The sequence below is a fragment of the Myotis yumanensis genome, unplaced genomic scaffold (assembly GCF_028538775.1).
Source record: "Myotis yumanensis isolate MYYU_CA2020_CCGP unplaced genomic scaffold, mMyoYum1.0.hap1 SCAF_3, whole genome shotgun sequence".
Lineage (NCBI taxonomy): Eukaryota > Metazoa > Chordata > Mammalia > Chiroptera > Vespertilionidae > Myotis > Myotis yumanensis.
Genome location: NW_027223754.1, coordinates 11,876,578 through 11,896,844, shown reverse-complemented (window position 1 = coordinate 11,896,844; position 20,267 = coordinate 11,876,578). Strand labels below are relative to the sequence as shown.

At 39.0% G+C, this 20,267-nt stretch overlaps 1 protein-coding gene and 1 non-coding gene across 2 annotated transcripts; both read right to left on the bottom strand.

Moving 5' to 3' along the window:
* Positions 1–2,923: 2,923 nt before the first annotated feature.
* Positions 2,924–19,540, bottom strand: FRG1 (FSHD region gene 1). Its single transcript, XM_070408252.1, has 9 exons — positions 19,264–19,540; positions 16,821–16,888; positions 13,810–13,935; positions 12,739–12,796; positions 10,347–10,461; positions 8,336–8,440; positions 5,829–5,920; positions 4,968–5,078; positions 2,924–3,029 (listed from the first exon to the last, which is right to left on the bottom strand). Exons 1-9 carry the CDS (start codon positions 19,323–19,325, stop codon positions 2,993–2,995), a joined length of 774 nt encoding a protein of 257 aa, XP_070264353.1. The 5' UTR covers positions 19,326–19,540; the 3' UTR covers positions 2,924–2,992.
* On the bottom strand, positions 17,522–17,654 carry LOC139007842 (small nucleolar RNA SNORA66). Its single transcript, XR_011470988.1, has one exon. It is a non-coding gene; the product is annotated as a small nucleolar RNA SNORA66 (small nucleolar RNA).
* Positions 19,541–20,267: the final 727 nt, after the last annotated feature.

Genomic DNA, 20,267 nt, shown 5'->3' with positions numbered 1-20,267 from the left:
CTCCTGCATGCCCCACACTGGGTTTGAGCCCACAACCCTGACACTCGACCACTGAGCCACACGAGCAGGGTGAGGGGGGCAATGCATTTTTTACACATGTATCTTCCTGGTTGCCAGGAATTCATTCTGTAATAGTTCTGCCACCTGGAATGGGGGCAGGAACTGGGGGAACACGAGGGTGAGCCCTGTGACAAGGGACCCGGGAATCACTATGTTCAGAAATTCAGACAGATGTTTGTTCCTGGGAAATCTGTCAGCGGCAGACCGTCTCAGGGACCAAGCTGCTGTGTGGGGAGCCGATATAGGGTTAAGCCTCGGACTGACCTGTTAGCAAAATCACAAACAAGCCTTAAACAACCCAATCCAAGAGGTGGCTGATGATTTACACTCGCTGTCATTTTAAAAAATAAAAATGGAATTTGCCGGAAGCCGGTCCATCCTTGCTGCTTGACACAGTCGCTGCAGGGAAGAAACATCTGCACAGCATATGTTTCAAGGGACCTGGCGTATATGGCATACTGTTCTTAATATGTTTGCTCCCCTTCTTAGCGCTATGTGTTTTAACCAAGGTCACCTCTCTGAGAAAGGTTGTTTCCCCAGGTGGGGATTTTCCCCTGGAGTTAGGGAGGGAATAAAACACCTTAACTAAGTGCCAGGCTGGTAGTTAATCACTTTAACTACGAACAATCACGCTTAAGCTACATAATCTTTACTTAGGATAATCTCCTTCAGTTACTTCCTTGTATCTTAATAGAACAATAGAGTAACCTTGGAATGGAGATAAGAAACGCCCTAACCTTTGGAATAGAATGGATAGGATTAAAATCAACTGGTATACAGATGTAACAGGACAATAAAAAAAAGAACCTAGCTATGATGATCAACTGAACACTGCCTCCATGTCATTATTTCTTTGCCAACTCCATCCACACCTTTGGGAACCCCTGGACCTCCTAGGGCTGGACCCCAACACTGCTGCCGGAGAGGAGACTTTGTTTCTTCAGGGTAGTGTTTCTCCAAGTGAGGTTCAGATCACTTGCTTTAGAATTACCAGGAGTGCTTATTAAAATGTCAGTTTGGGGTCCCGACTCTAGACTTGCTATCTCTAAGGATGGGCCTTGGAAATCTATAGGTACCCTAAGTGATTCTTACACATAGAAATGTTAACTATTGTTTAAGGGGTCAGAGATCTGGCAAAAGTAGAGACTAAAGGTCTCACAACCTTGGCAAGACTGGCATTTTGGAGTAGATAACTCTGTTGTGGTGGCTGCTGTCCTGTGCATTGTGGGATGTCTAGCTACATTCCTGGTCTCAAACCCTGTAGTTCAGTGGTTCTCAACCTTCTAGCCCTTTAAATACAGTTGATGTTGTGACCCAACCATAAAATTATTTTCGTTGCTACTTCATAACTGTAATGTTGCTACTGTTATGAATTGTAATGTAAATATCTGATATGCAGGATGGTCTTAGGCGACCCCTGTGAAAGGGTCGTTTGACCGACAAAGGGGTCATGACCCATAGGTTGAGAATCGCTGCTCTAGTTGCTAGTAGCACCTCTTCTCCTAGTGCGACAACCAAAACTATCTCTGAACATTGCAAAATGTCCCCCGGGAGACAAAGCACCCCCTGGTCGAGAACCACTGCTTTGGAGGATCAGCGTAACAAACATGCTCCCCATCTGAGGGTCAGAAAAGAGAACACAGCTAGGGAATGTCTAGCTATTGGAACGGGAATGCTCAGTTCCGGCTCATCTACGGTGAGAGCTCCTTCCTAAGGGTGACACTGGCAGCTCAGCTACCTTGATGAAGAAGGCCTTGCAACCACAGCTGGTGACGTAAATACAAAGGCCGAGAACCAGGCAGGGTACGGCAGCTTCGGCCAGGTCGCAATCCCAGCTGTGCACGGGCATCCACGTGGAACTGTGAACACCCAGAAACATCAGTGCTTCTGAAGCAGAATTTCCAGGGACACCCAGGCCCGATACACAACCTGGGTTAGACATCTGGAACACTGTTCAGAAGCTCAGAAAGAGGCTAGCTCCCCTCCCATCTCACAAGTGAGAGGAAAGCACTGCACCGATGTCCCGTGGCTAAACTGTCCAAAATATGGGCTTTCCTCAATTTGACGTTTATCTTCTGTCCTGAGCCTACTTGCTCTTCTGTAAAGTTTCCTGTTCCCATTCTGTGGCCTAATGCCTGACTTCTCTTTGGACATGTGTTTGGCTTGTGTGACTTGGGCAACACCGAAAAGGTAGAATCAAAGCCTTGCTGGCTGATGGGACCTGCACTTTCCAACTTCCCTTTAAAGGTTCCCTGTGGGAAGGCACAGGACAGGAGTTGGCTGAAGGCGGCCACCCCTGCCGTGACTTTTCCAGACAAGTCTGAGCCCCCAGGTGTTTACTGGAATCGTTGTGCTTAGTCCTCAGACGTCCTCGCTTAAAGGGCCCTGCAGATGCATGTGTCTTCTCAAGGATGCTTACCCTACTGATAGTACCTAATAGTTAATTTTATAAAGCCTGAGGAGGCAGGCGAATGGGGAGGTTTGGTTTCTTAAGCCAAGCAGTCCCTTAGCCCTCTTTCACAGAAACGTGTGTCAGAGTAACCATTCATCCGTCGCTGGCAGTCCCTAGTAGCATGTATTACATCAGGTCACGTAGGGAAAGCAATAAGCATAAAGCAGTAAGATAGACCCCACGAGCTGCACGAGAAACATCAGTTTCACAGAGCAGCACCCCTGCTTTATGACAGGAAATCAGAAAAGAAAAGAACTCTGTGGCACTTTAGCTGTGTACTCCAAGTTTCATTTCCATGTGAAACCCTTCAGTGAACTAAAAAGGACATCCACGGAGAAGCTCAGCTGAACTTGGTTAACCTTGGTAAAAGTTGCTACTAGTTTAGCAATAATTTCACAACAACCCAAGAACTCTATAAAAACACTTCCACTGATTATTTTATTCAGAAAAACAAACAAAAGACAGAGATAAAACCCCTGGTCATTTGCAGTATCTATCAGCTTTCAACTTGGCTCTCCTGTTTAAAAAGACAAATAATAAAAGTTAATCAATGTAAAACATTCCATATATAGTTAACTGCTATTAGATATAAACCCATGCTTAAAAACTGTTCTCAATTTTGGTTATTATATTACCACACTGTTTATATTAAAATATTTTAATTAAAATTTTACTTTTCAATTTTATCCTATCCTATATAATAAAAGCCTAATAAGTGTCCGGTTGTCCGGTGGGCTGTTCAACTAATCAAAGTGTAACATGCTAATGATATGCTAAGGCCCCTCAACTGCTGGCTATGACGTGCACTGACCACCAGGGGGCAGACAGTTGACTGGTGACCAGACCAGTCGCTATGACATGCACTAACCATCACGGGGTAGATGCTCCGATTGGTAGGTTAACTTGCTGCTGGGGTCCGGCTGATCCGGACTGAGCAAGACAGGCCAGACATGCCCTGGAGCCCTCCCGTGGTCCTTTCCCAGCTGGCCAACCTCCTGTGTCCCTCCCTGGCCCTGATTGTGCACCAGTGGGGGTCCCCAGCCTGCACCCTCTTGCAATCTGGGACCCCTCGGGGGATGTTGGAGAACCAGTTTTTGCCCGATCCTGCAGGCCAGGCCCAGGGATCCCAGTGGTGCACGAATTCGTGCACCTGGCCTCTAGTGTTTCATACTGAATGGATTCTATTCTTATGAAAGTCCTTTCTTCATCTTTAACAAATGTGCCTAAGGGCTTTTTCAGTCCACATGAGCAATTTTAATTACCTCTGATTTTAAGCATGCCCAAACTTCTATTTAACAATGTAGTGATTTTGTTAAGTGATAAAAGTTACAGGGCATAGACTATAAACCTTATTCTATTTCTTCTGAGTCCATAACCTGACTATTTTTATACCTCATTCTTAATTTCTTAGAACTAGAAACTAGATGCTAATTTTCTTAGCTGGGAAAAATTCTTTCATCATTTACTGACTTCAGTTAATAACTCGATCAACTAGTTAGCAGGAAATACACTGTTTTTTTTATCAAGTAATACAAAGAAATGTCTTAAGACTAATTTTGCAACATTGGACTTGAATGAGTGGCATATTAGCAAATTCTTCTTTAATCTGGCACTTCTTTGATTTTAGTTGTTAAGCTCATAGTTTAACCTCTCTACTCAGTTTTTAATGTTGTAAATCCAGAATATTACTTAACTAAATAGGAGCAGTAATATCAATAATGTGCTATGATAAAGATCCTGCACACTTCTGAATTTGACTTAATAAAAGTGCTTCAATTTCACTAATTTAATTTTATACTTAGTAATTTTTAAACTGACCTATATTTATCTCATTTTTAAGAACCTGTGCCACTCCAATAGAACTAACTGAATTTTGAAATGAATCAAATGACTTCTTTCTAGCCTGCTTCTAACAGTTATAAAAAGATGTAAATAAATTTATGATGTAATTTCAGTGAAATCTGAATTTCTTACAACAAAATATATAAGTACCTGGAATCTGACTATATTTAGATAGTTTTTCTTGGCAATCTTTTCCCAGACTTACGATGTCCTTTTTAAGTAATATTACCATGTTCGCAAATTAGAAATAAAGGTAAATATTTGAAAACTACAAGTAATTCAAAAAGAACATTGGGCTCTAGACAGTTTGGCTCAGTGGACAGAGTACTGGCCTGTGGTCTGAAGGGTCCCGGGTTCGATTCTGGTCAAGGGCACGTACTCAGTTGCAGGGGCCCTGGTTGGGCGGGGCTCATGCAGGAGGCAACCAATCGATGTGTCTCTCACATCGATATTTCTCTCTGTCTTTCTCTCCCCTTTCCACTCTCTCTAAAAATCAGTGGAAAATATCCTTGAGTGGGGATTAAAAAGAAAAAGAAAAAGAACATTGGGTTTTATATTCGCCACTTCTACTGAGTACTTAATCATAGTTGGAAATAAGTAAAAATATACATACCTGTCCAGAAGTGTTTCATGCAAAAATCCATCTTTCCGGGCCTTTTTAAGAATTTTACTGTCTTCTTTACTTATTTTAAGTTTCTGGTCTTGGAAGCTCTGAAATTTCTTTCTGTTAAGAAAATACCTCTCTTGAAAAAATATCTCAAACTTTGATTATACCTGATTACTGATGCACTTACAAATATTTTTAAAGTTTTCATTTATTTAAAAAAACGTAATTACTGTATATTTCTTTAGTAACATACAGCTTTTCAAATACCAATGCTCTTAGTTAGTGCCCCCCAGTAAGAGGGCAGCTGCTTGGCAGCTCTACACGCCTCACCTCCACCATGGAATGCGGGCTGGAGTCCATGCCCTGGCTATTGGAACAGTGTAGGGTTGCCAGTCTGTACTGACACGGTACAGCCATTCTGTTAATTAACAGGGAGGACACACAAGGCCAGGTGACTTAGCTTAGGAAGCTAGGAGGATAATTAGGAAAACTGAAGGACTGTGAAAAAGAAAAGCATTGAGCTCAGTGCTTTGTCCTAGAGCAGTGATGGCGAACCTGTGACACGTGTGTCAGAGGTGACACGTGAACTCATTTTTTTTGGTTGATTTTTCTTTGTTAAATGGCATTTAAACATATAAAATAAGTATCAAAAATATAAGTCTTTAAAAATTTTCTATATGTGACACGGCACCAGAGTTAAGTTAGGGTTTTTCAAAATGCTGACACGCCAAGCTCAAAAGGTTCGCCATCACTGCCCTAGAGTTTACATTATGCTGCCTCTTCCTGTCCTTCAGGTATTTTATTTTAGGCACCTTGAGAAGCACTTCACTGTCAGATGTGTAGTTCTAAAAGGAAAAGACTACGTACACGTAATTGATTTCACACTGTTTAACATTTCCTTTGTCTTCCTCTGGGATGTCATCTTTTTTCTTAGTTTCTCTTTCAGCACAGGATCTAATCTGGACATTGGAAATGAGAACCCAGTAAGTTACACATTCATCTTCCCCCTTTCCCTCTTTACTTATCACACAAGGACAGTCTCGGTGATTTCTTATGCAAAAAGAAGGAAACCATTAACTTAGCAATTAGCTTCAGAAAAAGACAGGTTCTAGATATTGTTTTTATTTGCATATAGAATTTATATAAATCATTGCTATTATATGTTTCTCTGGAGCCTTGCATCAGAAACACTAAAGAGAAAATTACTTGAAAAACATTTTGCAGATCAGATTTTGCTAAACAACTAGGCAGTAATTTAATTTTGGCCTCAAAACAGGAGGACCAAATTATCCCTAGCAGATAGTGTGTATTTCATCACATTGAAAGCTTAAAATAGTATTTTACTTTGCATAGGCTATTACCAAATACATTCAAACTTTTAACTTAACACAATTTGTTTTTATCTAACCGGAATCTACCCCTTTTAAATACTTCTTATATTCTCTTAAGTTTTGACTGACATTTACTATACATTGCCATAAATGAACAGAGATAGATACAGCAATTAAGATCTAAGTTTTAGACAAAAATTCTTGAGATTTTGGTGGAGAAAATACCTTTTGATAAAATTTTGGAAAATATTCTGAAATTTCTAATTTTTTGTGCTGTGTAGAGGGTATTTCTTTCTCCACCAACCAACTCCAAATAATGAAGTGAAGAGTTACTGGTATTATTCTTGTTTTAAAAGGTAAGTGATATTTTCAAAGGAAAAAAAATACTGAAAGATTAAAACTGAGTATTATGAAAGCCAAGAACATTTAAAAAGTAAAATCAAATATATAACATGAAGTTTAACACAAAGCACGTACAGATACTTGATAGATGCATGTAAAGACTTTTATGTATTCATTAAAAGATCCAGAGTTTAACCCTACCAGACCCTGTACCGATTTTTAGGTAATTTCCACACAAAGGTGGAATATTGGTGCTAGATGAAAGGTAGACCTATTTTCTACAATGTTTCCAAGTTCCATCTTATTCTAACCACTTGTCTGCATGTAACTAACATTTTTTTATATCCTGTTGGTTTTTTCTCTTTAATGCTCAGGAGCCCAGGTATAGGGGACAGTTAGGTTCAGGGCTCAGGTCTGGTAGACTTAAGGGCAAGGGCTCTGAAAATTCTGTTAAGACTTTTATATTTTATACACTGACTAGCAACACGGATGATCAAGTATGAGACAACTCAAACAACCTAGTAACCTTCTCCCACATGTTGGTGGGAGTGTAGGTCAGTACAACCTCTATAGAGGTTACTTGGCAGTATGTAAACAACTATAAAGGTTTATAACCCTTGACCCTGTAACTATGCTTCTGGGAGCTTACCCTCGTATATACTTGCACACCCACAAAATGATGCACATTCAAAGTTATGTGCTGCAGCACTCCTTCTAACAGCAAAAGACTGGAAATAACCTAAATTTCCATTTGTACAGAACTGCTGAAGTCAATTATGGTATACCCCTAAAGTGGAATATTATGTAGCTATTAAAAAATGAGAGAGAGGAAGAAGAAAAACCAAAAGGAGAGGGAAAACTTTCAATGTAATGATAAGGGCAAAGCTCCAAAATACAATGTTAAGAAAGAAAAAAAATCAATGTGTAAACCAATGTATAAAGAAGGCTAACTTTAGTGTAAAAAAGTAGAAAATTACAAACATTTATATTTTTATTCAGAAACTCTAGAAGGCTGTAGAACAAGCATGTCAAACTCAAAGGCTAATACAGACCAAATAAATGAGGCATGCGGCCTGCAGGCTGTGAGTTTGACAGGCTTGCTGTAGAAGGATGGGAGACATATGTTTATATGTGCTTGTATTTGAAAATTTTGGAATCATGTGCTCATGTTTATTTATTTAAAATACTAAGTTTTAGCCTGGCCAGCTGGCTTAGCAGTTGGAACATCATCTGATGCACCAAGAAGGTCTTAGGCTTGATTTCCCATCAGGGCACATACCTAGGTTGTGGGTTTGATCCCCAGTGTGGCTTATACAAAAAGCAACTAATCAATATTCTCTCTCTTTCAAATCAGTAAGCGTATCCTTGGATGAGGATTTTTAAAAAATGCAGATAAGGAAAAAAAAGATAGGGCTAAAAATGTGGAAGTACTCAGAAAAAGATACTAATACATGGAGATAATAGCAAGGGAGCTTATACAGTAATTTCTCTTCCACAATGTGTAAACACGCCATCAGTTATGGGATTTATAACTAAAAACAAAGCTTATTTGGAGCACAGTATAAAAAGCAATGAAATAAGTCTTTCAAGTGAGAGTAAATAACTTTTCAACATTTTATTTTTTTACTTTTCAACATCTTAAAGAGATATAGTCGTATCATATATGACATGTATTAATCTATAGAAAAATGTCATGATTACCTTTATCATTTCTTCTTCTCCTGCTGTTTTACTTTTTGCTTCTATATCACCTGCTTCATTGCATCTGATAAAGCAGCTATTTGAGGCCAATAAAGCCATTTTCCCCTAAATAAAATAACAATAAAAAATAGTTACGAGAATATCTGCAAAAGGAATCAGGAAAAAGAATTTGGAGAAAACCTGGAAAAAAAATACAGAAAACTAAAACCACCTATAATCTAATTATTTAAAGAAAACCACAATAAATATTTCTAGTATATTCTATTAGTAAGACTAAATTCTAACTAGACCAAATAGAATTATTTCCTTTGATCTAAAAGATCTATTGAGGATATTACTAATTTAGTTGAGTTTGAAAAAAATAGCTGTAAACACAATAAAAATTATAACAATAATTTACTCAAACAGTTGTGCTTTAAGTAAAATTTTTCTCCATAAGACTGTATCATACAAAAGCTAGCTTTTGGGGCCTTTGAGTTTACTGTTCAGAACTTTAAGAATCAACGTCTGGGAGACCTTTGTGCATGGAAAGAAATATTCATATTCTTTTTCGTTGTTTATTTCTCAATGTATTATCTGATTCTGATAAACAAAACTTTGAAAACTAATTTTGTGTATCTGAACCAAGATTATAAATTTGATTAATTAAATTTCCTTACATATATAAGGTTTAATCATAACTTGTATATAGTTGATTCTTTTAGAAAAATGAGTACCTTAAACATCAAACAAAATATCCACAAACATAATAATTACAAAAATGTATTAATAACCTTATATCCAGTTATGAAAGTGCTAATAACATGGATCTAATTTTTTACTCAAGATGACAAGGGCTGGGTTTTCTTTTTTCTTTAATATATTTTTGATTTCAGAAAGGAACAGAGAGAGAGATGGAAACCTCAATGAGAGAGAATTACTGATTGCCTGCCTTCTGTACGCCCCACACTGGTGATCGAGCCCAAACTCTGATTATGTGGCCTGACTGGGATTTGAACCGTGACCTCTTGGATCATAGGTCGATGCTGAACCACTGAGCCATGCTGGCTGGGCAAGGGCTGGGTTTTCTGTCATCTGGATGACCGTGGGTGAGCTTGGATATGGTTGTATATTCCCAGGTGATTTAAACCTGTACTGCTGATCTTTTAGTTACTTTCTGCAATCCAGTTTTATTTGTTATATCAGGGACTTTTAAGTCTCTCTTTAATTTAAAATTTAAAAACTTTGTCTTTCCTCCAAATAAAGTGAGATGAATGCCCCTTAAGTTCTGTATGAGCATTAGTATCTGACTCATCATCCTGACCTTATATAACAGACTTTTCTGTTGATACAATTTTTATTATGAGCATCTCAGTATATTGGTAGGATCATCTATCTCCAAGGGGCTGTAACCCATTAGTAGTTCATGAAATGAATTTAGTGGGTCCTGACCAGTACTGAGGAAAAAATAAAGAGAGACAGAAACAGAGGTAGAATAGAAAAGATCAGAGTGCAAGCATGTAGATAAATAAGTACTGCCAAGTACAACTCTTGTTTCAGTTACACACGTGTGCACTAGGCTGCAATGTGCAATAGAAAAATGTTTTTCTCATTGGAGTGAAAAAGTTAGTGATCCAGAGGTTTTAATTCAGGGCAAGAAGGAACGAGTCTAAGTAATTATCTCTTTTTGGGGGGTGTTTGGCTAATTTATCATCATGGAAACATGTGGCGAGTGGCTACATTTTGGACAATGTAATTCTATATATACGTAACTTTATATTCTGCTTTTTATCGCAAGCATTATATTTTATATATTACTACTATATAGAAAACATTTTCCAAATTCATTCTTCTTCAAATATACTACTTTAATGGATATATGATGTTCTATTATAGATATTTTAAAGTTTATTTTCTCTACTATTATAAATAGTGCTGCTGGTTATTTTCTATGCATAAAATTGTTGATTTATCCTTAAAAGAGATTCCTTACATTGACAAGAAGCTTTCTATAAACATTAATAGCACTTACATCTTGAAAGACTGGTTCCCATTGTTCTCTTGGTCCAATCGCATCTGAACGCCCAACAACAAGTCCATCTGAATTTATACCAAGGTATTTTCCATAGCCAGATTTTAGGGCAATTCTTCAGATTAATAAACAAAATGGATGTTAAAAACTGAGAGAAAGAAAATTAAATATGGAACATAAAAATAATGTGTATGTACATAAAAATTCAGACTAGCTATAGTTCAAATATTCAAAAGTCACAAATGATTAATGACTACCATATAGGAAAGTGTAGTTCTGTACATACAATGTCATATTCTACTTTTATTACAAGCATTATAGCTTATATCAGGGGTGGGCAACCTTTTTGTGAGTGCTTGCCAAAACCAGCAAAATCTCTGACTCAAAATTCTTCTGTGTGCCAACCCTAATTTTTTGAGAACATGTTACGCCTACTTGATATCTCTTAAGGTGTACGTATGTGAAGAACCTTGAAGAAATAATAAAATTCATTCGAGTGACAAGAACACAGTATATGATGTTGAAAAATACATTTAAAAAATATATTTTATTGATTTTTTTACAGAGAGGAAGGGAGAGAGATAGAGAGTTAGAAACATCGATGAGAGAGAAACATTGATCAGCTGCCTCCTGCACATCTCCTACTGGGGATGTGCCCGCAACCCAGGTACATGCCCTTGACCAGAATCGAACCTGGGACCTTTCAGTCTGCAGGCCGACGCTCTATCCACTGAGCCAAACCGGTTTCGGCACATTTATTTTTTAATGTATACATGCACACTGACAGTCCGACAGAAAACTTTATGACTCCATTTGATATTATCAGTGGGACTTTTCCTGCTGCATCACTGATGACAGAGATTTTACATCAGGTTTATATTTCGTGACCTTCAGAGATATGCACTAGCTACTACTTTCATCCATCAGGCTACTCCTATTACGAGACTTAACAAAATTCATCTCTGAGAACAAAGATTCACAAGCGTATGTGGATGAAACCAAAACACTGGTTGGATCTAGGAAGGCAGGGAGAGTTAAGGCAGAAGCATAGAAATTGCTCTTCCCCTCTCTCATCAATCCATGTCTATGGTCTTTAAGATAACTTGTTATGTAAAATTATTTATTTATCTAAGATGCACCTACACTGAATTTATCTGAAAAATAAGAAAGTCGATATTAAGAAAAAAATTGTAAATAGAAGATTATAGAGAGGGTTTCGCATGCCAGCAAAAGTTACTGGCGTGCCATGTTTGGCAAGTGTGCCAGGGGTTGCCCACCCCTGGCTTATATATTATATAGCAAATATTTTCCAAATTCTTTATTCTTAAAATATATAAAGAAGTTTGTGTTTATTGGTTTTTCTTCTTCCACTTTTAGTCTTTAAAAGTCTGGTGTACTTGTTGGCCATTCAAAGAAAGTATAGAAATAATCATCTTAATTTGTTTTTTAAAGAAAATTAGGATTTCTATGTTTTTAGCTTACCAATCCCCTGTGATGCCAGGGGACTTACTTTCTACTCATGTATAGGTTAATGATAATATAACACAAGTCATTATTGTCTTGATGTAGCCAATTACTAGAATATGAAATTTAGTTGTTCTACTACACAAAGCATCATTCTGTACTTTTGCATTTTGAGAATTAAAAAAAGGTCAGCTTATAAAATTATTGTAAAAATAGTGAGCAAAATGTCCTTTTGGTTTTTATGCCTATGTAACATTCTCTGCTGGTTTCAACAATATTCCTTTTTTCTACCTTCCTATTTGTCTCTTGATTGCTAACCAGTGAGTTTAAATATCATAGTAATAACAGACAGTCTTAGGTCTGTTTTCGTCACAAGATTTTTCTAATCTATATCTTACTTGGTCTATAACTGTGGTCGGCAAACTGTGGCTTGCGAGCCACATGTGGCTCTTTGGCCCCTTGAGTGTGGCTCTTACACAAAATACCACGTGTGGGCGTGCATGTACAGTGCGACTGAAACATCATGGCCCATACGCAGAAGTCGGTATTTTGTGGAAGAGCCGGTATTTTGTGGAAGAGCCACATGTGGCTCGTGAGCCGCGGTTTGCCGACCACTGGTAACATTTTCGTTTTTCCCAGCATAGTATTATATATCGCTAGGAATCATAATGTATGCTTTTATCTGGGGCTTTTCTCTTTTAAAGATGGAGTTATTGAAAATGTAATTTAATAATACCTACATATTAACTGGATATATAAATAATGTTATATTTTATTAAATATCACAAAATACACTTTCCAAAAATATTGTTTTGCTTTTTAAAGTGAAAGTTACTCTGTGGGCTTACGTTAGCTATATATTTAAAAATTTCAATAAATAAAATTAAAATAATAAAAGATTATTAATTATAGTTCAACTCAAGCTTACCTGGAATCAGACAATTTGACAGCTGTAAACTGCTCTGGAGGACTAGGGCCTTCATCCACTACAGGACAAAAAACATTTTGAAATAAATTTGACATTTGTTATAAATATACATGTAAAGATAGTCTACAGTTTTTTAAAAAAATGTATTTTTCTTCTAAAATTAAATGTAGCCCAGCTGGCAAGGCTCAGTGGTTGAGCGCTGACCTATGAGCCAGGAGGTCACGGTTCAATTCCCGGTCAGAACACAAGCCCAGGTTGTGAGCTCGATCCTGTGTGGGGCATGCAAAAGGCAGCCAATCAATGATTCTCTCTCATCATTGATGTCTCTCTCACTCCCTCTCCCTTCCTCTCTGAAATCAATGAAAAAAATATATATAAAAATTAAATATACAAATATTACATTATGATGTAATTATAACGCAGTATTCATATTACCAAGATCTACTGTATCTTCTTATAAGTGCCATATTCGTTTTACATGCTTAATAAGATAGGTCAGCATGATGCTTATTTAGTCACTTCCAAGATATTTTCTCTTTGTGTTTTAAAATGCAGTCAGTACATGGACAAACCATGTCATAATTAAAAAATTAAATGCTTTAATTCAAACGATGGCCATTCAGACCAAAAGACATTGCTTTTTATTTCCTAATTACCTCATATCTCAATGCTTTCTCTGATGAGCTAAAAGGGAATGAGAAAACTTTAAATTGTTTACAGTGTTCCAGGTTAGTTTCAGCAAAAGGTCTGGAGAATAAAGGAATTCAAAACTTTGATTCAGCCACGTTTTCTTTTTCTTTCTACATATCATTTCAATTATTCATGTTGTTTTTGACTTCCACAGATATTCTTCTGGAACTATACAACATGTTTTCTAATTTTTATATTAGAAAGAGGGAGTTGCCAATAAGAGGTAAATGTTGAGGAAAGAAAAAAGTGGAAGAGTCAAATGTAATAGATTCATTCCTTTGGAATATGCTGGGGATTAGTTAGATGCTGGCCTAGTGAACAAATGCAATAAAATGTATACTTCCGTGGCCTTCCTTTTAATCACTTCTATCAGACACAAACCTTCTTTATGTGGAGCTCCCAGTGTAAAAAGTCCATTGTCAAGTGCATGTATGTAGGTTCCTTTATCCATTTCAATAGCTATGGTTCCTGAAATTTCACCAAAGTTTGTTACTGTCCACCAGATTCCTAAAAAATAAAATCAATATTTAAAATTTGTATTTTAGATTTGACAGAAGGTTCTTACTTATTGCTATTGTTATAACTTACTTTCTAAAAACATTATTTTGCAGTTCTCAGAAATAATAGAAAGAAATCTCATATACCCTTTACTCACTTTCTCCCAATGGGAACCTCTTGCATAACTTTACTACTGATAGCACAACATCAAAACAAGGACATTGGCAATGATACAATCCATTAATTTAGTAATGTCTCAGACTACAAGCTCAATATATAGGAATCAATTACATATCTATATACAATTGAACAATAAAAATTAAAATTCTATTTATAATAGTGTAAAGTTATGAAATATTTAAGGATATAAAAAAAGACATGGATGACTGCTACACTCTAACTGCATATTATTGAGAGTCAATGTTGTTAAGATGTTGAGTCTCTCCAATGATCCATATTCAACACAATTCTCCCGAAAATCCAACAGGCTTTACTGTAGAAAGTGATAAACTGATTATAAAATTACATGTAAATGTAAAGGATCTAGAATAATCAAAACAATCTTGAAAAAGAAGTGTAAAGTTGGGAGACTCGTATCACCTGATTTTAAAACTTGGTTAAGTGATAGTAATCAAGACAAATATATCCGTGAAACAATAGAAACAACACACAACTTGATGGAACAGAGTCTAGAAATAGACCAAGACATATAAAATCAATTAATTTTTGACAAAGATACCAAAGCAGTTTAATGGGGAAAGGAAAGTCTATTCAATAGTGCTGCTGAAACAACTGGATACAAACCTGGAAAATCATACCCCCAAACCCCGATCCTTACCTCACACCATACCCAAAATTAATTTGAGATGGGTCATAGATCTAATGTAAGACCCCAAACTATGAAGCCTGTAAAAGGAAATATAGAAGACTATCTTTGTGACCTTGGGGTAAACAAGGACTTCTTAGACTGAAGAAATAAGGTGACTGTCATAATAGAAAAGAATTAGGTTTTATAAAAATCACAAACTTACACTTATCAAAAAACACTGTTAAGAAAATGAAAAGTAAAACCACAAACTGAGAGAAAAGAGTAAGAATAGAATTTTAATACTTTCTTGGTGGGAGGGTAAGGTGGTACAGGCACTTTAGAAAATTTGTGGCAGCTTTTTATATAGTTAAATATTCACGTATCCTTTGCTCTTTTTTCTTACTACAGGAGATAATTTATATAGATGAGTTTAAAGGATAACCTATCATTTAACTCATATAGCTAAATATTCACCTACCCTTAGATATTCTACACCTAGATATCTACCCAAATATGTACCTTAATTGTAGAAGTGTTGATTTGCTATTTCAAAAAAATGTGAGATTTTTTTCTGGAATATTAGCTTTATACCGTATCATATAAAATGTAAAGGAACCATAACTTATGAAGTTTCAAAATGCAACCTGCCAAGTTTTAAAAGAAAGAACTCCTTTAAAGTATAGGTGTGGAAAGGATGGAAGAATTAACTGGAAAACAGGCTAGTTAAATATATTTGGGCCAATTTATTTCTGTTGCCATTTATAGGCTACCTTGATGTGTAATTAAGATTTTCATTAATTTCACTGTATACAAAGTAATTATTTTCACTGTGAATATATTTCTTTTAGGGATATACAAGTCACTAGTTTAAAATGCATACATGTTCTAAGAAAATAAAGCAAGTCATTGAGTAACATTGTTTTGTTCAATGATGTGACGTTTAAAGTTGATGAGGAAAAAAAAAAATCGATTCCCAGATGGGACCAATGTGTGTGAAGTCTGCACATTCTCCCCACGTCTGTGTGGGCTTTCTCTGGGTACTGAGGTTTCCACCCACATCCCAACGATGTGCCCGTGAGGAGAACTGGCGTGTCTCAACTGTCCCGCTCTGAGTGAGTGTGGGAGGGTGTAGGAGGGTGCCTGCGATGGAAGGACGCCCTGTCCGGGGCTGGTGCCTGCCTTGTATCCTGAGCTTCAGGGATAGACTCTGGCCACCGGCAACTCTGAACTGGAATAAGGGGGTTGGAAAAGAAGGCTCTTACTTGTTCATATCCATCTTTCTTAAGTGTATGTATAGCTCGTATTTATCTTATGTTTATTTATTTATTTATTTTAAAAATATATTTTATTGATTTTTTACAGAGAGGAAGGGAGAGGGATAGAGAGTTAGAAACATCCATGAGAGAGAAACATCGATCAGCCGCCTCCTGCACATTCCCCACTGGGGATGTGCCTGCAACCAAGGTACATGCCCTTGACTGGAATCGAACCTGGGACCCTTGAGTCCGCAGGCCGATGCTCTATCCGCTGAGCCAAACCGGTTAGGGCTATCTTATGTTTAATATTAGAGTATTCTGGGTCTTTATGTAGAAGTTTGGTGATGTTTTTGTGACTAAAAATATGCTGAAGGAACTTAACTCTCGTTTATATCAATCAGCTATGGTAAAACTGGTTTCATTTTACCATACATCATTTCACTTACAGTTCAGTTTCCAAGAACCTACCGACAACTTTAAGTTAGGACTTACTATACTCTGTAAAATATATTTGGTTAAACATTTATATGAGGACTTGAAAATAATGTATCAGAATCTGGGCTATTAAAAGTAGTCTAATGGTGTCTATTAAATCAGAGCTGTTTCCTCTCTCCTGTGCTTTCATCTGATAATGATGGAAAGGCATCGATGACACCTACTGTGCTGGAGAATAAATCTACAACCATAAATAATACTTGAGCACTTTGAGATAAATATGAATAGGTCATAAACTGCTCCTACTTTCTTTTTACTATTTATCTCTAAGTAGGAAGATATTTTTAAAGGGATCCCAACCAGTGCTAACTTTTCTCGGAATTTAGAAAACTTACCAACAATATCAAGTTGGGTTTCTTCATCATCTTCTCTCTTTCTCTTCTCTTTGCTCTTTTTCTTCTTACTACAGGAGATAATTTGTATAGATGAGTTTAGGCATACTGATTTGCATTTTAAATACCACAAGGTGGAATATCAGAAGAATCTTTTAAGCTGTACACTGGTTTATAAATTATTACTTTACATCGACATGGCTCTTATTTCTGATCATGTATATATAGTGTTACTGTTAAGAGCACACTCGGGAGCCAGCCCGCCTGATTTTTGGATGCTGATTATATCACTTCCGAGCTCTGTGATTTTGGCAGATTTGACTGAGTCAGTTTCCCAACCTTTAAAATAAAGATAATAATTTGACCCAACTCTTAAGGTTATTGTGAGGATTGAGAGTTAATATGTGCTTTCATGTGTTGCTGGTGAGAATGTAAAATGGCACTGCCACTTTGGAAATTAGTTTGGGGTCCCTTAAAAAGTTAAACACAGAGTTACCATATGACATAACAATTCTACTCCTAGGTATAGACCCACGAGGAATGAAAACATATGTTCATAACTGTGTAAAAAACTTACTTCTACTCTGATCTTTATTATTTCCTTCTACTCTGGGCTTTGTTCTTTTTCAAGTTTCTTTAGTGTAAAGTTAGATAATTTACTGGGGTTTTCTCTTGTTTCTTTCTTTCTTTCTTTCTTTTTTTTACACTGTACTAGGATAGAATGAACCACCTCAGTAGCTTCTGAGGCTAATACATTTCTTTCACCACAATTACTTTAGCAAACCTGGTTCCCTTCACTTCTGCAACATCATGCAGAGTTAGTGATCGAGTTTGCACTTTTGTTTCTTGAGATAGGCATGCAATGCTACAAATTTCCCTCTTAGAACTGCTTCCCTGTGACCCACAGATTTTGGTTGTTCTGTTCTCATTTTCACTGTATAAGAATATTTGCAGCACTATTATTCATAATACCCCAAAAGTGAAAAAACCCAAATGCCCATCAACTGTTGAATGGATAAACAAAATGTGTCAGTCACAGATACTACACTCACAATGGAATATTATTCAGCTATAAAAGGAATGAGTACTGATACATGCTACAACACAGATGGACCTCGAGAAAGTTTTGCTAAAAGCCAGATACAAAAGGCTGCATGTTGTATGACTACATTTATGTGAACTAATCAGAACAGGCCAATCCATAGAGACAGAAGGCAGGTCAGTGACCGCCAGGGACAGGGAGGGGGACCGGGAGGAGTGGACGCTTCATGGGTAAGGGGTTTCCTTTTGAGGTGATGAAAATGTATAGCAACTAGACAGTGGTGAACCTTGTGAATATACTAACAAAACCATTGAACTGTAGGTTAAAATATTGAATTTTATGAGAATTATATTGCAATAATTTTAAAAAACCCAGGGGCGATTTAAAAAAAGTTAATATGCAGCGTTTACAACCGTTGTTGGCACATAAAAAGTGCTACATAGGTGTTAACTATGCTCAGTAGTTAGGATCATTATAAGACACATTTGTTTGCGTTTTCATGATAAAGTACATTTTCGGAAGCGAAGTCTCCCCTCCTGCCGGGAATTCACACGGTAAAAGCTGCAGACCTATCCCAGGGCAGTGGCTTCAGCTGCTCCCGGACACTTTCTTCCCATCTCACCCAAGAGAACCCAGAACTGGGTTTTAAATCTCCGTGACCAGGAGGAAACGCTAACATGTGTCAGAACAGTCAACCCAGCAAACCTACCAGTTAAACGAGGTGGAGATGGGAGCGGGCAGATACCTTTTCCTAAAATCTCCATCAGTGTCACTAATCCCTCGTGAGTGGATTAAGATTCGCTCAGAGCCGAAACCGGTTTGGCTCAGTGGATAGAGCGCCGGCCTGCGGACTGAAGGGTCCCAGGTTCGATCCCGGTCAAGGGCATGTACCTGGGTTGCGGGCACATCCCCAGCGGGGGTGTGCAGGAGGCAGCTGATCGATGTTTCTAACTCTCTATCCCTCTCCCTTCCTCTCTGTAAAAAATCAATAAAATATATATTTTTTAAAAAAAGATTCGCTCAGAGATATTAACGCACTTGCCACAAATCACAAAACTGGCCATTGGTGGAGTTCCTACTCGAGCCCCTATCCCTATCCAAACAGGGTGGAGGGAGGCGGCGGTGAAAGTAACGATCCCCAATGTAGGGAGCTGTGACCTGAGCCCCCAGACCGCCGCGGGGAGGAGTAGGGGTGGGGATGGGCCACACGAGAGGCTGCAGGGCCGTTGGTCCGGCTCTCCACCCCCTCCCCTCGCGGGGCGTCTCGGCTCCCGTCTCCCCGCCTCCGTCCGCCCGGCGCCGGGCCCGGGCCGGGAGCCTCAATGACTGACAGCTGTCCCGGCCTCCAGGAGACTCTGTTCGGACAGAGGGGGGTCTGCCTCGCCATCGTCCGGCCTTACCTACCTCTTGGCCTTGGTTCCCTTGAGCACGAGTTTGGTGGACTTGACGTAGGAGTACTCGGCCATGGCCCTTGGTGACGCTTCAGGAGAAAGGTGGGCCCCGGCGCGGGACGGAACACCTCCACCGGAGCGGGGCGGCGAGGGAGGCACAGAAGTGGGCACGACGCGCCGGCTCCTAAAGCGCACGCCCGCTGCGGCTGCCGGAGGCGTCCCTGCTAAACCGCTGGTCCTCTTCCCCAAACACGGAGGCTCAACCCGAGTCCCACTTCCTGTTTACAGTCCCGGCTACGGCGGCGGCGGAGGGTCTAAATACGTCACCTCTCGTTCGCTGGGTCCGAACGCCGACTGTTCGGGAACCCGGGGAGACGCGCCCTCTGGCGGTCGAAGCGGGTATAACAGCCGCGGGTGACTTTTCTCTGTGCGGATAGCTTCCTGCGGGGTGTGCGGGGTCCCCGAGGCGGGCACCCTGAGATCAGCCTGGGAGAGCGAATCAGTCACCCAGAGAGAGTGAACCAATCACTCAGAGAGAGCGAATCAATCACCCAGAGAGAGTGAACAATCACTCCTTTCCGTGCAGCCATCCGCGGGCTGGGCCGACTTCCCGGTGCAGCCGAGAGCATCCCCTGGCCCTGGACGACTTTACAGGCCGTTTCAGTGACATAAGCGTTTACTGTAGCGTTTTAACTAAGGCGACCCGCGTGGTGTGCTACAGGAAACGATTAGGGAATAAAATGAAAGATCATTACGTGTCGGAATTCGGGCCGCAGATTTCCCAAGTGCTGCGGGGATCCGGGTGGAGGGGTGGGAGGTTGGTCTTCCCGTGCGGGCGGGTCTCGGCGAGGCGTGCACAGCGCAGTCACTTGCCTTCGGGGTCCCCTGCCTGCTCCTGCCTCTCCCGCGGTTTATAACTCACCTCCTGGTTCCGTCTCCCCACCTCCACACCATCTTCTGCACCGCCCCGTGACCTTCCTAAGGAAATAATAGCTGGTGATTACCCCCGCCTGCAAG

Excerpts from the sequence above, each read along its gene's own strand:
- FRG1 (XM_070408252.1), bottom strand. The coding sequence starts at position 19,325 with ATGGCCGAGTACTCCTACGTCAAGTCCACCAAACTCGTGCTCAAGGGA. Across the intron at positions 12,797-13,809 it reads GGGAGCTCCACATAAAGAAG|TGGATGAAGGCCCTAGTCCT; the intron begins GTTTGTGTCTGA and ends TTTGTCCTGTAG. Across the intron at positions 10,462-12,738 it reads GTCAAATTGTCTGATTCCAG|AATTGCCCTAAAATCTGGCT; the intron begins GTAAGCTTGAGT and ends ATTAATCTGAAG.